At 44.2% G+C, this 19,349-nt stretch overlaps 2 protein-coding genes across 2 annotated transcripts; both read right to left on the bottom strand.

Annotated features, from left to right (window-relative positions):
* Positions 1 to 749: 749 nt before the first annotated feature.
* LOC140278887 (uncharacterized) lies at positions 750 to 8,356 on the bottom strand. The gene is made up of 2 exons (XM_072373975.1): positions 6,620 to 8,356; positions 750 to 3,147 (listed from the first exon to the last, which is right to left on the bottom strand). The coding sequence occupies exons 1-2, from the start codon at positions 8,285 to 8,287 to the stop codon at positions 1,402 to 1,404; spliced, it is 3,414 nt and encodes a 1,137-aa protein (XP_072230076.1). The 5' UTR covers positions 8,288 to 8,356; the 3' UTR covers positions 750 to 1,401.
* LOC140278886 (uncharacterized) lies at positions 5,806 to 18,776 on the bottom strand. The gene is made up of 3 exons (XM_072373974.1): positions 17,021 to 18,776; positions 11,779 to 13,555; positions 5,806 to 6,596 (listed from the first exon to the last, which is right to left on the bottom strand). The coding sequence occupies exons 1-2, from the start codon at positions 18,683 to 18,685 to the stop codon at positions 11,807 to 11,809; spliced, it is 3,414 nt and encodes a 1,137-aa protein (XP_072230075.1). The 5' UTR covers positions 18,686 to 18,776; the 3' UTR covers positions 5,806 to 6,596; positions 11,779 to 11,806.
* Positions 18,777 to 19,349: the final 573 nt, after the last annotated feature.

The raw sequence follows: 19,349 nt of genomic DNA, 5'->3' as shown, positions 1-19,349 counted from the left end.
TGTGCGCGTGTCCAGGTAGGTGAAAAGCCCCCCCCCCCGCGAGACGCGAGTTAATGTCCAATCACTGTTGTGCCTCCACCCACGCACCCCCCGTCAGTCACACTGTTGTAACTGGAGGCGGGTTCAAAGTGCAGCTCCACATGGAAGCAGAAAAAAAGAAAAGGCCAGCACTGGCGGGGGAGTTGAGAGCAGTGGCGGCCGAGCCACTCTGGTCTGGACGGCTGGGCTCACAGAGTCTAACAGCGGAGTAATGTTGTGTTAGTTGGACTCATTTACACTGCAGCGCGCAGTGAGAGGGCGGCGTTTGTGTGCTGCGCGTAATGGTGCGTTCAAGTTATACAAGAATGTCGGAATTTCTGTGCTCCGACTCAGAATTTTAATTTTACCATTTGAAAGTCGTGTTTAGTAACTGTTAACGTGAAAGAAAAGTGTTATATTATTCAGTACAGCAGTGATACTGGTATGTTTACTTGTTTTTGATGACAAGCAAAACAAAGAGAGAAAATTGTTCTCTTTATGCACAAAACACTTACCGAAACTGAACCGAAACCGTGGCCTAAAAACCGAGGTATTACCGTACTGTGGGTTACCTGTACCGTTGCACCCCTAGTTTCTGAGCTGTTAAAGAAGAAATGTCAGAACAACGGAGCTCACAGAATGAAAACTAATCATCTGAAGCAAATCTTTCTGAGTGAGAGACGGAGGAAGGAAAAATCTCTGTTGGACAAATTCAAAGAAAACTGGACTCATTTCTCTGTGATGAAGCTGTTTTATTGAAGAAAGTCAAATATTTTCTGCTCTGAACATGAACTCTGAACTTTGTGCTGTTACAGGAAAACTGCCTCAGTTATACCCTCACATCAGTTTGACATTTTCTCCGTCAGATTTCACACAAACACTGAAATGAAGACAGAAGAAAACACTTTGTTCACTCCTTCAAAGTGGTATTTGCTGTGAAAATCTTCACTGGTTCTCACATTAAAGCTGATGAAGGATCTCCTGATTCCTGCTGATCCTGGAAATGACCGTTTCTGAGCACCTCAGAACAGTCTTCCTCATCTGTTAGAAAACAGCAACAACATTTGATCTCTGAAACAAATAAAAGTCAGTGTAGCTCCAGAATAATTTTACATTTACAAAGTGATGAGATGTGAACAGAATCTGTGATAAAGGAAGGTCTGCTGATTCCTCTGTTGGGCTCCATGAAGTGGAAGAGAAACAACAACATACAGACACATCAACACAAGCATCCAACTAACATTTAGAGCTCAGAGAAGTTTAGATTTTCATGTGGAGAAACATTTCTGTGAATAAAACTCATCATTAGCAGTGATATCCTCCATGGCTGCACAAACACAGGAAAAAGCAGCAAATAAACAGCAACAAGCTGACTAAATACCTTTATTCCACTTTACACAACTCTACTGTGTCTCCAGAATAATAAGGCCTAATCCCAGCATAGAGCGGCTGAGTGAATGTGGTCTGGACTCTGTGGAGCAGAGTCATGGTTCCAGAGACGCTGTAGAAGGACAGAATACCTGCTCTGTGATCCAGGTACACTCCGACTCTGGAGGATGCAGGACCTGAGATGGAGGTTTGGATGCTGTTGTACATAAATATATAACTGTTTGGGTCACAATATAATGCCCAAGATTTGTCATTTAATCCAAATACACATTCATCCCCTCTTCCTGCTCTGCTGATGTTCTTGTATGCGACTGCGACACCAACTCCTTCCCCCCCCCTCTCCACCTCCCAGTAACAACGTCCAGTCAGACTCTCTCTGCTCAGGACCTGAAACCAATATCCAGTGAATCTGTCTGGATGATCAGAATAAGACTGAAGTTGTTGTATTCTTGTCACTTTTCTGTTCCCCTCTGACAGTAACAGCTTTCTGTTTGCTGTGTTTGGATCCAGTTTGATTTCACATGAATATTTTAAGAAGTCAGCTCTGCTCTCTGGTTCTGGTTCTGGCAGTAAAACATCCACCTCAGAGACTCTCAGTGAGATGTTGGTCCATTCCTCTCTCAGGATGTCCTGCAGTTTCTCTCTGAGCTCTGACACAGCTGCTGTCACAGCCTCAAAGTGCCTCAGAGGACGGATCTTGATGCTGGATGAGGGTGTAGACTCCCTGAGTGCTGACACTGAGGGGCAGTTCTGTAGAAACTGGGTGTGATCCTCTGTGTCTGAGAGCTGCTGCAGCTCAGCATCTTTCCTCTGCAGCTCAGTGATCTCCTGCTCCAGCTTCTCCTGAAGCTCTTTGACTCGACTCACTTCAGTTTCCTGCTGGGATCTGATCTGCTGCTTCACCTCAGAGCTTCTTTTCTGGATGAGACGGATCAGCTCAGTGAAGGTCTTCTCACTGTGCTCCACTGTTTTATCAGCAGACTGATTGATGGCCTCCACCTCCTGCTGAAGCAGCTTCACATCTTTCTCTCGGTCCTGGACTCTCTGCTGGATTTGCTGCCGACTCCCCTCCAGCTCTCTCTGCCTCTCAGTCCTTTCTGCTGCAGCTGACACTGTGTCGTGGCCTTTATGTTCCTCCACAGAGCAGAGATAACAGATAGACTTCTGATCAGTGCGGCAGAACATCTTCATCAACTCATCGTGAAGAGAGCAGATGTTCTCCTGGAGGTTCTTGGAGGGCTCCACCAGCTTGTGTTTCTTTAATGGAGCCACATCATAATGAGGCTGAAGGTGTTTCTCACAGTAAGAGGCTGGGCAGGTTAAACAGGACTTAAAGGCTTTCAGTTTTCTTCCAGAGCAGACATCACAGGCCACATCTTCAGCTCCAGCATAGCAGTGATCAGCAGGAGCAGCTTGGAGTCCAGTCTTCTTCAGCTGCTCCACTAAAGCTGCTAACATGGTGCTTTTCCCCAGGACAGGCCTCGGTGTGAAAGTTTTCCTGCACTGAGGGCAGCTGTGGATTCCCTTCTGATCCTCTCCATCCCAGAAGCCTTTAATACAGTTCCTGCAGTAGCTGTGTCCACAGGGAATAGTCACCGGATCCTTCAGCAGATCCAAACAGATCGAACAAGACAAGGTTTCTCGGTCCAGCTGAGCTCCTTTCTGCGCCATTTCTCCTCTCAGCAACAGCGACTCAGTGAGTTTCACTTCCTCATAGCTGAAACTAGTCTGAACTCTGATCTACAAATCACGTGTCAGAGAACAGAACCTGTCAGTTCACCAGCTGCTGGTTACACCCATCATCAGCCTGCAGATCTGCAGGGGAGGGAACAAGGAAACGTGGGCAGAGCGGAGCTGCAGGGGCGGAAAATGAGTGAAAAGCAGAAAATATCCAAAGAAAAACTTCAGAAAGCTGGAGAACCACTTTAAAAGATCATAAGAAAGTCTGGCTGCTTGGATGTTAAGAAATGACGGCTGGATCCGGACTGTATAACAGTTTATGATGAGAGACTTTATTTCTCAAATGTACATCAAAACAAAAGGTTTAAAGTCACTAAAGGACATTTTACCGTCATTACATGTCGACACGTTAGTGTCACATAAAAGCGACATGAGATGGTGTTTAGTCAGGTAAGAACTGGTTAAAGCTCGACATTTAGATTATTCTCTGTTCTGTTTGTTTTTTGTCCTTTTTCAGCCTCTCCTCCTGTCGTCTGCTGCCCTCTGCAGGCGGCTCATTCCCTCCTCCATCCACCCCCCCACCCCCTCTCTGTGGTCTGTGGCCTGATCCAAGAACATGTCATCCAGGTGCTTCAGATCTCAGATGCTGAGGTCCAGACTGTCTGGGAAAAGTCAGGGATGTATGATCAAATCAACCTGCCGGTGGTAAAAATGTGAAGAAGCAGGAGAACTTGGAGCGCAGTGATGAGAACCCATGAAAACCACACCAGGGATGCTTCATCCACACCTTCACAGGTGCCCCAACACCACCCTCAGACTCCTGCGCTGCCACAAAAAGGCCAGCGAGCCAGAGGGCTGCACATTTCAGGGTTTTTCCAAGGCAACAAATACCTCAATTATGTAAAAATGCTGAATTTGGAAACACAGTGAATTTATATGACAGTTTGATTGAAACAATGACACATTTCACAGAAATTCTCCCTGATCTAATGAAGGAAACACACAAATCATTTAAACTCAACTACTGTGCAGCATTTTTAGCCAGACTTTCCCTTGTTGTTACAAAGCCTTTTTTTTTTGTTTACGTCTCACACACTTTTAAAAGTTTTTAAGGGTTTTAAAGCTCTGCAGAAGGCTGAGGACGACCCATTCATTTGAATCCGCTGTGCTGGAGCAGGGAAACATGGAAAACAAGCAGGGCGGTGTGCCTTGAGGACCAGGGTTGGGAAACACTGCTTCAGGGCACCACTCTCTTTGTCACTCCTGTTCAGATTCAATGCAAAAACCCCTCAGCTACAGCACTGATGGCTGATGTTGCTCTCTTTGAGGGAGATTTTGATCTTTCTCTTGGTATTTCTTTATTTAAATGTAGTTATTTGAGGGTTTTTTGTGGACATTTGGGCTTTGTAATAATATCTGCTGTATAGTTTCTCATTTCATACATTTAATTCCTGTTTTTCAACCAATGTTTGGTGGGACGATATGCTTTGGTCACGATTCTTGATAATTGTGATTCGATATAATCAGTAATTGCAATTTTCTTTTCCTCCTTAAAAAACAAACAAGTTGAATCATACACTTCTAGAGATGATAAACCATGAATGCTGTTCCCATAAACAAATGCTCATCAGTCTGTGTCAGTCAGTCCAGCAGCTGACTTGTATTTCAACTGAGACAAAAAAGGTACTTAAAGGGGAACTCCGGTATTTTTAAACCTTATTTCTGGCATGAAAGACGTTCATCTGCTCACCGAGAACAGTTTGGTGAAAGTCGGCGTCCTTCTGAAGATATTTAGATAACTGGAGATCCATATAACGGAGTGAACGGGGCTTAGAGGATGCAGCCTCTAAATAAGGCATTATCTGTCTTTATTTCACCAACACTTTAAGAAGAATGAATGAATGAACGTGTGCTATAGCTCTGTTAGCTCATAGCTGCTGTTATGTGGCTACTTGCAGCTATAGGAGAGCTAACGGAGGGATTTCTACACAGGCACTCTACTGGACGACCCTCCGTTATATGGATCTCAAGTTATCTAAATACCCTCTTCGCCAAACTGTTCTCGGTGAGTAGATGAATGTATTTCATGCCAAAAATAAGGTCTAGGTTTAAAAATACTGGAGTTCCCCTTTAAGATGTACAGCATTTTTTAAAGTTTGCAGTTACAAAATGGATTGAAATGTCCACACAGCACAAATGTGGGCGAGTTTTAACGTAACGTAATGAATTGTTCAATAGATTAACCTACATGTTCTTCAATAATAAGTAAAGTGCTCTGACTACTCAGTGCTCTGTGAAGTAGTGTCGTAAGATAAAAATAAAACACTTGGCCAAAATAGAGCCTCTAAAAGAAAAAAACAACACAAATGTCATATAATCGATTCCGGGGAGAAAAATCAATTTTTTTTTAAGTCACCCCATAAAAAATCGCGATATGTACATGAATGAATTTTTTCCTCACCCCTAATGTTTGACAGATTCAACAACAGGATAATGATGGAGCACCTAAATCCCCTTTGGTTTGCCCCATGTGGTGCAGGCTGAAGTTTATACCAGGGCTTTAACAGCCTAACTGTCACCAAAGGTCTGTGAAAAGAAAATTGTTCTCTTTATGCACAAAACACTTACCAAAACTGAACCGAAACCGTGGCCTAAAAACCGAGGTATACCGTACTATGGGTTACCTGTACCGTTGCACCCCTAGTTTCTGAGCTGTTGAAGAAGAAATGTCAGAACAACGGAGCTCACAGAATAAAAACTAATCATCTGAAGCATGTGGATCAAATCTTTCTGAGTGAGAGACGGAGGAAGGAAAAATCTCTGTTGGACAAATTCAAAGAAAACTGGACTCATTTCTCTGCGATGAAGCTGTTTTATTGAAGAAAGTCAAATATTTTCTGCTCTGAACATGAACTCTGAACTTTGTGCTGTTACAGGAAAACTGCCTCAGTTATACCCTCACATCAGTTTGACATTTTCTCCGTCAGATTTCACACAAACACTGAAATGAAGACAACAGAAAACACTTTGTTCACTCCTTCAAAGTGGTATTTGCTGTGAAAATCTTCACTGGTTCTCACATTAAAGCTGATGAAGGATCTCCTGATTCCTGCTGATCCTGGAAATGACCGTTTCTGAGCACCTCAGAACAGACTTCCTCATCTGTTAGAAAACAGCAACAACATTTGATCTCTGAAACTAATCAAAGTCAGTGTAGCTCCAGAATAATTTTACATTTACAGAGTGATGAGATGTGAGCAGAATCTGTGATAAAGGAAGGTCTGCTGATCTCTCTGTTGGGCTCCATGAAGTGGAAGAGAAACAACAACATACAGACACATCAACACAAGCATCCAACTAATATTTAGAGCTCAGAGAAGTTTAGATTTTCATGTGGAGAAACATTTCTGTGAATAAAACTCATCATTAGCAGTGATATCCTCCATGGCTGCACGAACACAGGAAAAAGCAGCAAATAAACAGCAGCGCAGAGACATCACAGCAAAGAGCTGACAGGATACCTTTATTCCACTTTACACAACTCTGCTGTGGATCCAGAATAATAAGGCATAATCCCAGCATAGAGCGGCTGAGTGAATCTGGTCTGGTCTCTGTGGAGCAGAGTCATGGTTCCAGAGACGCTGTAGAAGGACAGAATACCTGCTCTGTGATCCAGATACACTCCGACTCTGGAGGACCGAGGACCTGAGATGGAGGTTTGGATGCTGTTGTACATAAATGTATAATTGTTTGGGTCACAATATAATGACCAAGATTTGTCATTTAATCCAAATACACATTCATCCCCTCTTCCTGCTCTGCTGATGTTCTTGTATGCGACTGCGACACCAACTCCTTCCCCCCCCATCTCCACCTCCCAGTAACAACGTCCAGTCAGACTCTCTCTGCTCAGGACCTGAAACCAATATCCAGTGAATCTGTCTGGATGATCAGAATAAGACTGAGGTTGTTTCATAAATGTCACTTTTCTGTTGCCCTCTGACAGTAACAGCTTTCTGTTTGCTGTGTTTGGATCCAGTTTGATTTCACATGAATATTTTAAGAAGTCAGCTCTGCTCTCTGGTTCTGGTTCCTGCAGTAAAACATCCACTTCAGCGCCTCTCAGTGAGATGTTGGTCCATTCCTCTCTCAGGATGTCCTGCAGTTTCTCTCTGAGCTCTGACACAGCTGCTGTCACAGCCTCAAAGTGCCTCAGAGGACGGATCTTGATGCTGGATGAGGGTGTAGACTCCCTGAGTGCTGACACTGAGGGGCAGTTCTGTAGAAACTGGGTGTGATCCTCTGTGTCTGAGAGCTGCTGCAGCTCAGCATCTTTCCTCTGCAGCTCAGTGATCTCCTGCTCCAGCTTCTCCTGAAGCTCTTTGACTCGACTCACTTCAGTTTCCTGCTGGGATCTGATCTGCTGCTTCACCTCAGAGCTTCTTTTCTGGATGAGACGGATCAGCTCAGTGAAGATCTTCTCACTGTGCTGCACTGTTTTATCAGCAGACTGATTGATGGCCTCCACCTCCTGCTGAAGCAGCTTCACATCTTTCTCTCGGTCCTGGACTCTCTGCTGGATTTGTTGTCGACTCCCCTCCAGCTCTCTCTGCCTCTCAGTCCTTTCTGCTGCAGCTGACACTGTGTCGTGGCCTTTATGTTCCTCCACAGAGCAGAGATAACAGATAGACTTCTGATCAGTGCGGCAGAACATCTTCATCACCTCATCGTGAAGAGAGCAGATGTTCTCCTGGAGGTTCTTGGAGGGCTCCACCAGCTTGTGTTTCCTGAATGGAGGTGAATCATAATGAGGCTGAAGGTGATTCTCACAGTAAGAGGCCAGACAGACTAAACAGGACTTGATGGCTTTCAGTTTTCTTCCAGAGCAGAAATCACAGGCCACATCTTCAGCTCCAGCATAGCAGTGATCAGCAGGAGCAGCTTGGAGTCCAGTCTTCTTCAGCTGCTCCACTAAAGCTGCTAACATGGTGCTTTTCCCCAGGACAGGCCTCGGTGTGAATGTCTGCCTGCACTGAGGGCAGCTGTGGATTCCCTTCTGATCCTCTCCATCCCAGAAGCCTTTAATACAGTTCCTGCAGTAGCTGTGTCCACAGGGAATAGTCACCGGATCCTTCAGCAGATCCAGACAGATCGAACAAGAGAAGGTTTCTCGGTCCAGCTGAGCTCCTTTCTGCGCCATTTCTCCTCTCAGCAACAGCGACTCAGTGAGTTTCACTTCCTCATAGCTGAAACTAGTCTGAACTCTGATCTACAAATCACGTGTCAGAGAACAGAACCTGTCAGTTCACCAGCTGCTGGTTACACCCATCATCAGCCTGCAGATCTGCAGGGGAGGGAACAAGGAAACGTGGGCAGAGCGGAGCTGCAGGGACGGAAAATGAGTGAAAAGCAGAAAATATCCAAAGAAAAACTTCAGAAAGCTGGAGAACCACTTTAAAATATCATAAGAAAGTCTGGCTGCTTGGATGTTAAGAAATGACGGCTGGATCCGGACTGTATAACAGTTTATGTTGAGAGACTTTATTTCTCAAATGTACATCAAAACAAAAGGTTTAAAGTCACTAAAGGACATTTTACCGTCATTACATGGCAGCACGTTAGTGTCACATAAAAGCGACATGTGATGGTGTTTAGTCAGGTAAGAACTGGTTAAAGCTCGACATTTAGATTATTCTCTGTTCTGTTTGTTTTTTGTCCTTTTTCAGCCTCTCCTCCTGTCGTCTGCTGCCCTCTGCAGGCGGCTCATTCCCTCCTCCATCCACCCCCCCTCTCTGTGGTCTGTGGCCTGATCCAAGAACATGTCATCCAGGTGCTTCAGATCTCAGATGCTGAGGTCCAGACTGTCTGGGAAAAGTCAGGGATGTATGATCAAATCAACCTGCCGGTGGTAAAAATGTGAAGAAGCAGTAGAACTTGGAGCGCAGTGATGAGAACCCATGAAAACCACACCAGGGATGCTTCATCCACACCTTCACAGGTGCCCCAACACCACCCCCAGACTCCTGCGCTGCCACAAAAAGGCCAGCGAGCCAGAGGGCTGCACATTTCAGGGTTTTTCCAAGGCAACAAATACCTCAATTATACAAAAATGCTGAATTTGGAAACACAATGAATTTATATGACAGTTTGATTGAAACAATGACACATTTCACAGAAATTCTCCCCGATCTAATGAAGGAAACACACAAATCATTTAAACTCAACTACTGTGCAGCATTTTTAGCCAGACTTTCCCTTGTTGTTACAAAGCCTTTTTTTTTTGTTTACGTCTCACACACTTTTAAAAGTTTTTAAGGGTTTTAAAGCTCTGCAGAAGGCTGAGGACGACCCATTCATTTGAATCCGCTGTGCTGGAGCAGGGAAACATGGAAAACAAGCAGGGCGGGGTGCCTTGAGGACCAGGGTTGGGAAACACTGCTTCAGGGCACCACTCTCTTTGTCACTCCTGTTCAGATTCAATGCAAAAACCCCTCAGCTACAGCACTGATGGCTGATGTTGCTCTCTTTGAGGGAGATTTTGATCTTTCTCTTGGTATCGCTTTATTTAAATGTAGTTATTTGAGGGTTTTTTGTGGACATTTGGGCTTTGTAATAATATCTGCTGTATAGTTTGTCATTTCATACATTTAATTCCTGTTTTTCAACCAATGTTTGGTGGGACGATATGCTTTGGTCACGATTCTTGATAATTGTGATTCGATATAATCAGTAATTGCAATTTTCTTTTCCACCTTAAAAAACAAACAAGTTGAATCATACACTTCTAGAGATGATAAACCATGAATGCTGTTCCCATAAACAAATGCTCATCAGTCTGTGTCAGTCAGTCCAGCAGCTGACTTGTATTTCAACTGAGACAAAAAAGGTACTTAAAGGGGAACTCCGGTATTTTTAAACCTTATTTCTGGCATGAAAGACGTTCATCTGCTCACCGAGAACAGTTTGGTGAAAGTCGGCGTCCTTCTGAAGATATTTAGATAACTGGAGATCCATATAACGGAGTGAACGGGGCTTAGAGGATGCAGCCTCTAAATAAGGCATTATCTGTCTTTATTTCACCAACACTTTAAGAAGAATGAATGAATGAACGTGTGCTATAGCTCTGTTAGCTCATAGCTGCTGTTATGTGGCTACTTGCAGCTATAGGAGAGCTAACGGAGGGATTTCTACACAGGCACTCTACTGGACGACCCTCCGTTATATGGATCTCGAGTTATCTAAATACCCTCCTTTCGCCAAACTGTTCTCGGTGAGTAGATGAATGTATTTCATGCCAAAAATAAGGTCTAGGTTTAAAAATACTGGAGTTCCCCTTTAAGATGTACAGCATTTTTTAAAGTTTGCAGTTACAAAATGGATTGAAATGTCCACACAGCACAAATGTGGGCGAGTTTTAACGTAACGTAATGAATTGTTCAATAGATTAACCTACATGTTCTTCAATAATAAGTAAAGTGCTCTGACTACTCAGTGCTCTGTGAAGTAGTGTCGTAAGATAAAAATAAAACACTTGGCCAAAATAGAGCCTCTAAAAGAAAAAAACAACACAAATGTCATATAATCGATTCCGGGGAGAAAAATCAATTTTTTTTTAAGTCACCCCATAAAAAATCGCGATGTGTACATGAATGAATTTTTTCCCCACCCCTAATGTTTGACAGATTCAACAACAGGATAATGATGGAGCACATAAATCCCCTTTGGTTTGCCCCATGTGGTGCAGGCTGAAGTTTCTACCAGGGCTTTAACAGCCTAACTGTCACCAAAGGTCTGTGAAAAGAAAATTGTTCTCTTTATACACAAAACACTTACCGAAACTGAACCGAAACCGTGGCCTAAAAACCGAGGTATACCGTACTGTGGGTTACCTGTACCGTTGCACCCCTAGTTTCTGAGCTGTTGAAGAAGAAATGTCAGAACAGCGGAGCTCACAGAATAAAAACTAATCATCTGAAGCAAATCTTTCTGAGTGAGAGACGGAGGAAGGAAAAATCTCTGTTGGACAAATTCAAAGAAAACTGGACTCATTTCTCTGTGATGAAGCTGTTTTATTGAAGAAAGTCAAATATTTTCTGCTCTGAACATGAACTCTGAACTGTGTGCTGTTACAGGAAAACTGCCTCAGTTATACCCTCACATCAGTTTGACATTTTCTCCGTCAGATTTCACACAAACACTGAAATGAAGACAGAAGAAAACACTTTGTTCACTCCTTCAAAGTGGTATTTGCTGTGAAAATCTTCACTGGTTCTCACATTAAAGCTGATGAAGGATCTCCTGATTCCTGCTGATCCTGGAAATGACCGTTTCTGAGCACCTCAGAACAGACTTCCTCATCTGTTAGAAAACAGCAACAACATTTGATCTCTGAAACAAATGAAAGTCAGTGTAGCTCCAGAATAATTTTACATTTACAGAGTGATGAGATGTGAGCAGAATCTGTGATAAAGGAAGGTCTGCTGATCTCTCTGTTGGGCTCCATGAAGTGGAAGAGAAACAACAACATACAGACACATCAACACAAGCATCCAACTAACATTTAGAGCTCAGAGAAGTTTAGATTTTCATGTGGAGAAACATTTCTGTGAATAAAACTCATCATTAGCAGTGATATCCTCCATGGCTGCACAAACCCAGGAAAAAGCAGCAAATAAACAGCAGTGCAGAGACATCACAGCAAAGAGCTGACAGGATACCTTTATTCCACTTTACACAGCTCTACTGTGTCTCCATAAGAATAATAATGAAACCCAATCCCAGCATAGAGCGGCTGAGTGAATGTGGTCTGGACTCTGTGGAGCAGAGTCATGGTTCCAGAGACGCTGTAGAAGGACAGAATACCTGCTCTGTGATCCAGGTACACTCCGACTCTGGAGGACTCAGGAACAGAGATGGAGGTTTGGATGTTGTTGTACCTAAATGTATAACTGTTTGGGTCACAATATAATGCCCAAGATTTGTCATTTAATCCAAATACACATTCATCCCCTCTTCCTGCTCTGCTGATGTTCTTGTATGCGACTGCGACACCAACTCCTTTCCCCCCCCTCTCCACCTCCCAGTAACAACGTCCAGTCAGACTCTCTCTGCTCAGGACCTGAAACCTTTCAGTGAATCTGTCTGGATGATCAGAATAAGACTGAAGTTCCGTCATTAAAGTCACTTTTCTGTTCCCCTCTGACAGTAACAGCTGTCTGTTTGCTGTGTTTGGATCCAGTTTGATTTCACATGAATATTTTAAGAAGTCAGCTCTGCTCTTTGGTTCTGGTTCTGACAGTAAAACATCCACCTCAGAGACTCTCAGGGAGATGTTGGTCCATTCCTCTCTCAGGATGTCCTGCAGTTTCTCTCTGAGCTCTGACACAGCTGCTGTCACAGCCTCAAAGTGCCTCAGAGGACGGATCTTGATGCTGGATGAGGGTGTAGACTCCCTGAGTGCTGACACTGAGGGGCAGTTCTGTAGAAACTGGGTGTGATCCTCTGTGTCTGAGAGCTGCTGCAGCTCAGCATCTTTCCTCTGCAGCTCAGTGATCTCCTGCTCCAGCTTCTCCTGAAGCTCTTTGACTCGACTCACTTCAGTTTGCTGCTGGGATCTGATCTGCTGCTTCACCTCAGAGCTTCTTTTCTGGAGGAGACGGATCAGCTCAGTGAAGATCTTCTCACTGTGCTCCACTGTTTTATCAGCAGACTGATTGATGGCCTCCACCTCCTGCTGAAGCAGCTTCACATCTTTCTCTCGGTGCTGGACTCTCTGCTGGATTTGCTGCCGACTCCCCTCCAGCTCTCTCTGCCTCTCAGTCCTTTCTGCTGCAGCTGACACTGTGTCGTGGCCTTTATGTTCCTCCACAGAGCAGAGATAACAGATAGACTTCTGATCAGTGCGGCAGAACATCTGCATCACCTCACCGTGAAGAGAGCAGATGTTCTCCTGGAGGTTCTTGGAGGGCTCCACCAGCTTGTGTTTCCTGAATGGAGGTGAATCATAATGAGGCTGAAGGTGTTTCTCACAGAAAGAGGCCAGACAGATTAAACAGGACTTGATGGCTTTCAGTTTTCTTCCAGAGCAGACATCACAGGCCACATCTTCAGGTCCAGCATAGCAGTGATCAGCAGGAGCAGCTTGGAGTCCAGTCTTCTTCAGCTGCTCCACTAAATCTGCTAACATGGTGCTTTTCTCCAGGACAGGCCTCGGTGTGAAAGTTTTCCTGCACTGAGGGCAGCTGTGGATTCCCTTCTGATCCTCTCCATCCCAGAAGCCTTTAATACAGTTCCTGCAGTAGCTGTGTCCACAGGGAATAGTCACCGGATCCTTCAGCAGATCCAAACAGATCGAACAAGAGAAGGTTTCTCGGTCCAGCTGAGCTCCTTTCTGCGCCATTTCTCCTCTCAGCAACAGCGACTCAGTGAGTTTCACTTCCTCATAGTTGAAACTAGTCTGAACTCTGATCTACAAATCACGTGTCAGAGAACAGAACCTGTCAGTTCACCAGGTGCTGGTTACACCCATCATCAGCCTGCAGATCTGCAGGGGAGGGAACAAGGAAACGTGGGCAGAGCGGAGCTGCAGGGACGGAAAATGAGTGAAAAGCAGAAAATATCCAAAGAAAAACTTCAGAAAGCTGGAGAACCACTTTAAAAGATCATAAGAAAGTCTGGCTGCTTGGATGTTAAGAAATGACGGCTGGATCCGGACTGTATAACAGTTTATGTTGAGAGACTTTATTTCTCAAATGTACATCAAAACAAAAGGTTTAAAGTCACTAAAGGACATTTTACCGTCATTACATGTCGACACGTTAGTGTCACATAAAAGCGACATGAGATGGTGTTTAGTCGGGTAAGAACTGGTTAAAGCTCGACATTTAGATTATTCTCTGTTCTGTTTGTTTTTTGTCCTTTTTCAGCCTCTCCTCCTGTCGTCTGCTGCCCTCTGCAGGCGGCTCATTCCCTCCTCCATCCACCCCCCCTCTCTGTGGTCTGTGGCCTGATCCAAGAACATGTCATCCAGGTGCTTCAGATCTCAGATGCTGAGGTCCAGACTGTCTGGGAAAAGTCAGGGATGTATGATCAAATCAACCTGCCGGTGGTAAAAATGTGAAGAAGCAGTAGAACTTGGAGCGCAGTGATGAGAACCCATGAAAACCACACCAGGGATGCTTCATCCACACCTTCACAGGTGCCCCAACACCACCCCCAGACTCTTGCGCTGCCACAAAAAGGCCAGCGAGCCAGAGGGCTGCACATTTCAGGGTTTTTCCAAGGCAACAAATACCTCAATTATACAAAAATGCTGAATTTGGAAACACAATGAATTTATATGACAGTTTGATTGAAACAATGACACATTTCACAGAAATTCTCCCTGATCTAATGAAGGAAACACACAAATCATTTAAACTCAACTACTGTGCAGCATTTTTAGCCAGACTTTCCCTTGTTGTTACAAAGCCTTTTTTTTTGTTTACGTCTCACACACTTTTAAAAGTTTTTAAGGGTTTTAAAGCTCTGCAGAAGGCTGAGGACGACCCATTCATTTGAATCCGCTGTGCTGGAGCAGGGAAACATGGAAAACAAGCAGGGCGGTGTGCCTTGAGGACCAGGGTTGGGAAACACTGCTTCAGGGCACCACTCTCTTTGTCACTCCTGTTCAGATTCAATGCAAAAACCCCTCAGCTACAGCACTGATGGCTGATGTTGCTCTCTTTGAGGGAGATTTTGATCTTTCTCTTGGTATCGCTTTATTTAAATGTAGTTATTTGAGGGTTTTTTGTGGACATTTGGGCTTTGTAATAATATCTGCTGTATAGTTTGTCATTTCATACATTTAATTCCTGTTTTTCAACCAATGTTTGGTGGGACGATATGCTTTGGTCACGATTCTTGATAATTGTGATTCGATATAATCAGTAATTGCAATTTTCTTTTCCTCCTTAAAAAACAAACAAGTTGAATCATACACTTCTAGAGATGATAAACCATGAATGCTGTTCCCATAAACAAATGCTCATCAGTCTGTGTCAGTCAGTCCAGCAGCTGACTTGTATTTCAACTGAGACAAAAAAGGTACTTAAAGGGGAACTCCGGTATTTTTAAACCTGATTTCTGGCATGAAAGACGTTCATCTGCTCACCGAGAACAGTTTGGTGAAAGTCGGCGTCCTTCTGAAGATATTTAGATAACTGGAGATCCATATAACGGAGTGAACGGGGCTTAGAGGATGCAGCCTCTAAATAAGGCATTATCTGTCTTTATTTCACCAACACTTTAAGAAGAATGAATGAATGAACGTGTGCTATAGCTCTGTTAGCTCATAGCTGCTGTTATGTGGCTACTTGCAGCTATAGGAGAGCTAACGGAGGGATTTCTACACAGGCACTCTACTGGACGACCCTCCGTTATATGGATCTCGAGTTATCTAAATACCCTCTTCGCCAAACTGTTCTCGGTGAGTAGATGAATGTATTTCATGCCAAAAATAAGGTCTAGGTTTAAAAATACTGGAGTTCCCCTTTAAGATGTACAGCATTTTTTAAAGTTTGCAGTTACAAAATGGATTGAAATGTCCACACAGCACAAATGTGGGCGAGTTTTAACGTAACGTAATGAATTGTTCAATAGATTAACCTACATGTTCTTCAATAATAAGTAAAGTGCTCTGACTACTCAGTGCTCTGTGAAGTAGTGTCGTAAGATAAAAATAAAACACTTGGCCAAAATAGAGCCTCTAAAAGAAAAAAACAACACAAATGTCATATAATCGATTCCGGGGAGAAAAATCAATTTTTTTTTAAGTCACCCCATAAAAAATCGCGATGTGTACATGAATGAATTTTTTCCCCACCCCTAATGTTTGACAGATTCAACAACAGGATAATGATGGAGCACATAAATCCCCTTTGGTTTGCCCCATGTGGTGCAGGCTGAAGTTTCTACCAGGGCTTTAACAGCCTAACTGTCACCAAAGGTCTGTGAAAAGAAAATTGTTCTCTTTATACACAAAACACTTACCGAAACTGAACCGAAACCGTGGCCTAAAAACCGAGGTATACCGTACTGTGGGTTACCTGTACCGTTGCACCCCTAGTTTCTGAGCTGTTGAAGAAGAAATGTCAGAACAACGGAGTTCACAGAATGAAAACTAATCATCTGAAGCATGTGGATCAAATCTTTCTGAGTGAGAGACGGAGGAAGGAAAAATCTCTGTTGGACAAATTCAAAGAAAACTGGACTCATTTCTCTGCGATGAAGCTGTTTTATTGAAGAAAGTCAAATATTTTCTGCTCTGAACATGAACTCTGAACTTTGTGCTGTTACAGGAAAACTGCCTCAGTTATACCCTCACATCAGTTTGACATTTTCTCCGTCAGATTTCACACAAACACTGAAATGAAGACAGAAGAAAACACTTTGTTCACTCCTTCAAAGTGGTATTTGCTCTGAAAATCTTCACTGGTTCTCACATTAAAGCTGATGAAGGATCTCCTGATTCCTGCTGATCCTGGAAATGACCGTTTCTGAGCACCTCAGAACAGACTTCCTCATCTGTTAGAAAACAGCAACAACATTTGATCTCTGAAACAAATGAAAGTCAGTGTAGCTCCAGAATAATTTTACATTTACAAAGTGATGAGATGTGAACAGAATCTGTGATAAAGGAAGGTCTGCTGATCTCTCTGTTGGGCTCCATGAAGTGGAAGAGAAACAACAACATACAGACACATCAACACAAGCATCCAACTAACATTTAGAGCTCAGAGAAGTTTAGATTTTCATGTGGAGAAACATTTCTGTGAATAAAACTCATCATTAGCAGTGATATCCTCCATGGCTGCACAAACCCAGGAAAAAGCAGCAAATAAACAGCAGCGCAGAGACATCACAGCAAAGAGCTGACAGGATACCTTTATTCCACTTTACACAACTCTGCTGTGGATCCAGAATAATAAGGCATAATCCCAGCATAGAGCGGCTGAGTGAATGTGGTCTGGACTCTGTGGAGCAGAGTCATGGCTCCAGAGACGCTGTAGAAGGACAGAATACCTGCTCTGTGATCCAGATACACTCCGACTCTGGAGGATACAGGACCTGAGATGGAGGTTTGGATGCTGTTGTATATAAATATATAACTGTTTGGGTCACAATATAATGCCCAAGATTTGTCATTATAACCAAATCTACATTCATCCCCACCTCCTGCTCTGCTGATGTTCTTGTATGCGACTGCGACACCAACTCCTTTCCCCCCCCACTCCACCTCCCAGTAACAGCGTCCAGTCAGACTCTCTCTGCTCAAGACCTGAGAATATCCAGTGAATCTGTCTGGCTGATCAGAATAAGACTGAAGTTGTTTCATAAATGTCACTTTTCTGTTCCCCTCTGACAGTAACAGCTGTCTGTTTGCTGTGTTTGGATCCAGTTTGATTTCACATGAATATTTTAAGAAGTCAGCTCTGCTCTTTGGTTCAGGTTCTGGCAGTAAAACATCCACCTCAGAGACTCTCAGGGAGATGTTGGTCCATTCCTCTCTCAGGATGTCCTGCAGTTTCTCTCTGAGCTCTGACACAGCTGCTGTCACAGCCTCAAAGTGCCTCAGAGGACGGATCTTGATGCTGGATGAGGGTGTAGACTCCCTGAGTGCTGACACTGAGGGGCAGTTGTGTAGAAACTGGGTGTGATCCTCTGTGTGTGAGAGCTGCTGCAGCTCAGCATCTTTCCTCTGCAGCTCAGTGATCTCCTGCTCCAGCTTCTCCTGAAGCTCTTTGACTCGACTCACTTCAGTTTCCTGCTGGGATCTGATCTGCTGCTTCACCTCAGAGCTTCTTTTCTGGAGGAGACGGATCAGCTCAGTGAAGATCTTCTCACTGTGCTCCACTGTTTTATCAGCAGACTGATTGATGGCCTCCACCTCCTGCTGAAGCAGCTTCACATCTTTCTCTCGGTCCTGGACTCTCTGCTGGATTTGCTGCCGACTCCCCTCCAGCTCTCTCTGCCTCTCAGTCCTTTCTGCTGCAGCTGACACTGTGTCGTGGCCTTTATGTTCATCCACAGAGCAGAGATAACAGATAGACTTCTGATCAGTGCGGCAGAACATCTTCATCACCTCATCATGACGAGAGCAGATGTTCTCCTGGAGGTTCTTGGAGGGCTCCACCAGCTTGTGTTTCTTTAATGGAGGTGAATCATAATGAGGCTGAAGGTGTTTCTCACAGTAAGAGGCCAGACAGACTAAACAGGACTTAAAGGCTTTCAGTTTTCTTCCAGAGCAGACATCACAGGCCACATCTTCAGCTCCAGCATAGCAGTGATCAGCAGGAGCAGCTTGGAGTCCAGTCTTCTTCAGCTGCTCCACTAAAGCTGCTAACATGGTGTTTTTCTCCAGGACAGGCCTCGGTGTGAAAGTTTTCCTGCACTGAGGGCAGCTGTGGATTCCCTTCTGATCCTCTCCATCCCAGAAGCCTTTAATACAGTTCCTGCAGTAGCTGTGTCCACAGGGAATAGTCACCGGATCCTTCAGCAGATCCAAACAGATCGAACAAGACAAGGTTTCTCGGTCCAGCTGAGCTCCTTTCTGCGCCATTTCTCCTCTCAGCAACAGCGACTGAGTGAGTTTCACTTCCTCATAGCTGAAACTAGTCTGAACTCTGATCTACAAATCACGTGTCAGAGAACAGAACCTGTCAGTTCACCAGCTGCTGGTTACACCCATCATCAGCCTGCAGATCTGCAGGGGAGGGAACAAGGAAACGTGGGCAGAGCGGAGCTGCAGGGGCGGAAAATGAGTGAAAAGCAGAAAATATCCAAAGAAAAACTTCAGAAAGCTGGAGAACCACTTTAAAAGATCATAAGAAAGTCTGGCTGCTTGGATGTTAAGAAATGACGGCTGGATCCGGACTGTATAACAGTTTATGTTGAGAGACTTTATTTCTCAAATGTACATCAAAACAAAAGGTTTAAAGTCACTAAAGGACATTTTACCGTCATTACATGGCAGCACGTTAGTGTCACATAAAAGCGACATGAGATGGTGTTTAGTCAGGTAAGAACTGGTTAAAGCTCGACATTTAGATTATTCTCTGTTCTGTTTGTTTTTTGTCCTTTTTCAGCCTCTCCTCCTGTCGTCTGCTGCCCTCTGCAGGCGGCTCATTCCCTCCTCCATCCACCCCCCCTCTCTGTGGTCTGTGGCCTGATCCAAGAACATGTCATCCAGGTGCTTCAGATCTCAGATGCTGAGGTCCAGACTG

Source organism: Leuresthes tenuis, unplaced genomic scaffold (assembly GCF_036924035.1).
Source record: "Leuresthes tenuis unplaced genomic scaffold, fLeuTen1.0.hap1 SCAF_20, whole genome shotgun sequence".
Lineage (NCBI taxonomy): Eukaryota > Metazoa > Chordata > Actinopteri > Atheriniformes > Atherinopsidae > Leuresthes > Leuresthes tenuis.
The sequence above is the reverse complement of the archived record's forward strand: the minus strand, read 5'-3'. Positions and strand labels throughout refer to the sequence as shown.

Excerpts from the sequence above, each read along its gene's own strand:
- LOC140278887 (XM_072373975.1), bottom strand. The coding sequence starts at position 8,287 with ATGGCGCAGAAAGGAGCTCAGCTGGACCGAGAAACCTTCTCTTGTTCG. Across the intron at positions 3,148-6,619 it reads CCACAGCAGAGTTGTGTAAA|ATCAGAGTTCAGACTAGTTT; the intron begins GTGGAATAAAGG and ends CGTGATTTGTAG.
- LOC140278886 (XM_072373974.1), bottom strand. The coding sequence starts at position 18,685 with ATGGCGCAGAAAGGAGCTCAGCTGGACCGAGAAACCTTGTCTTGTTCG. Across the intron at positions 13,556-17,020 it reads CCACAGCAGAGTTGTGTAAA|ATCAGAGTTCAGACTAGTTT; the intron begins GTGGAATAAAGG and ends CGTGATTTGTAG.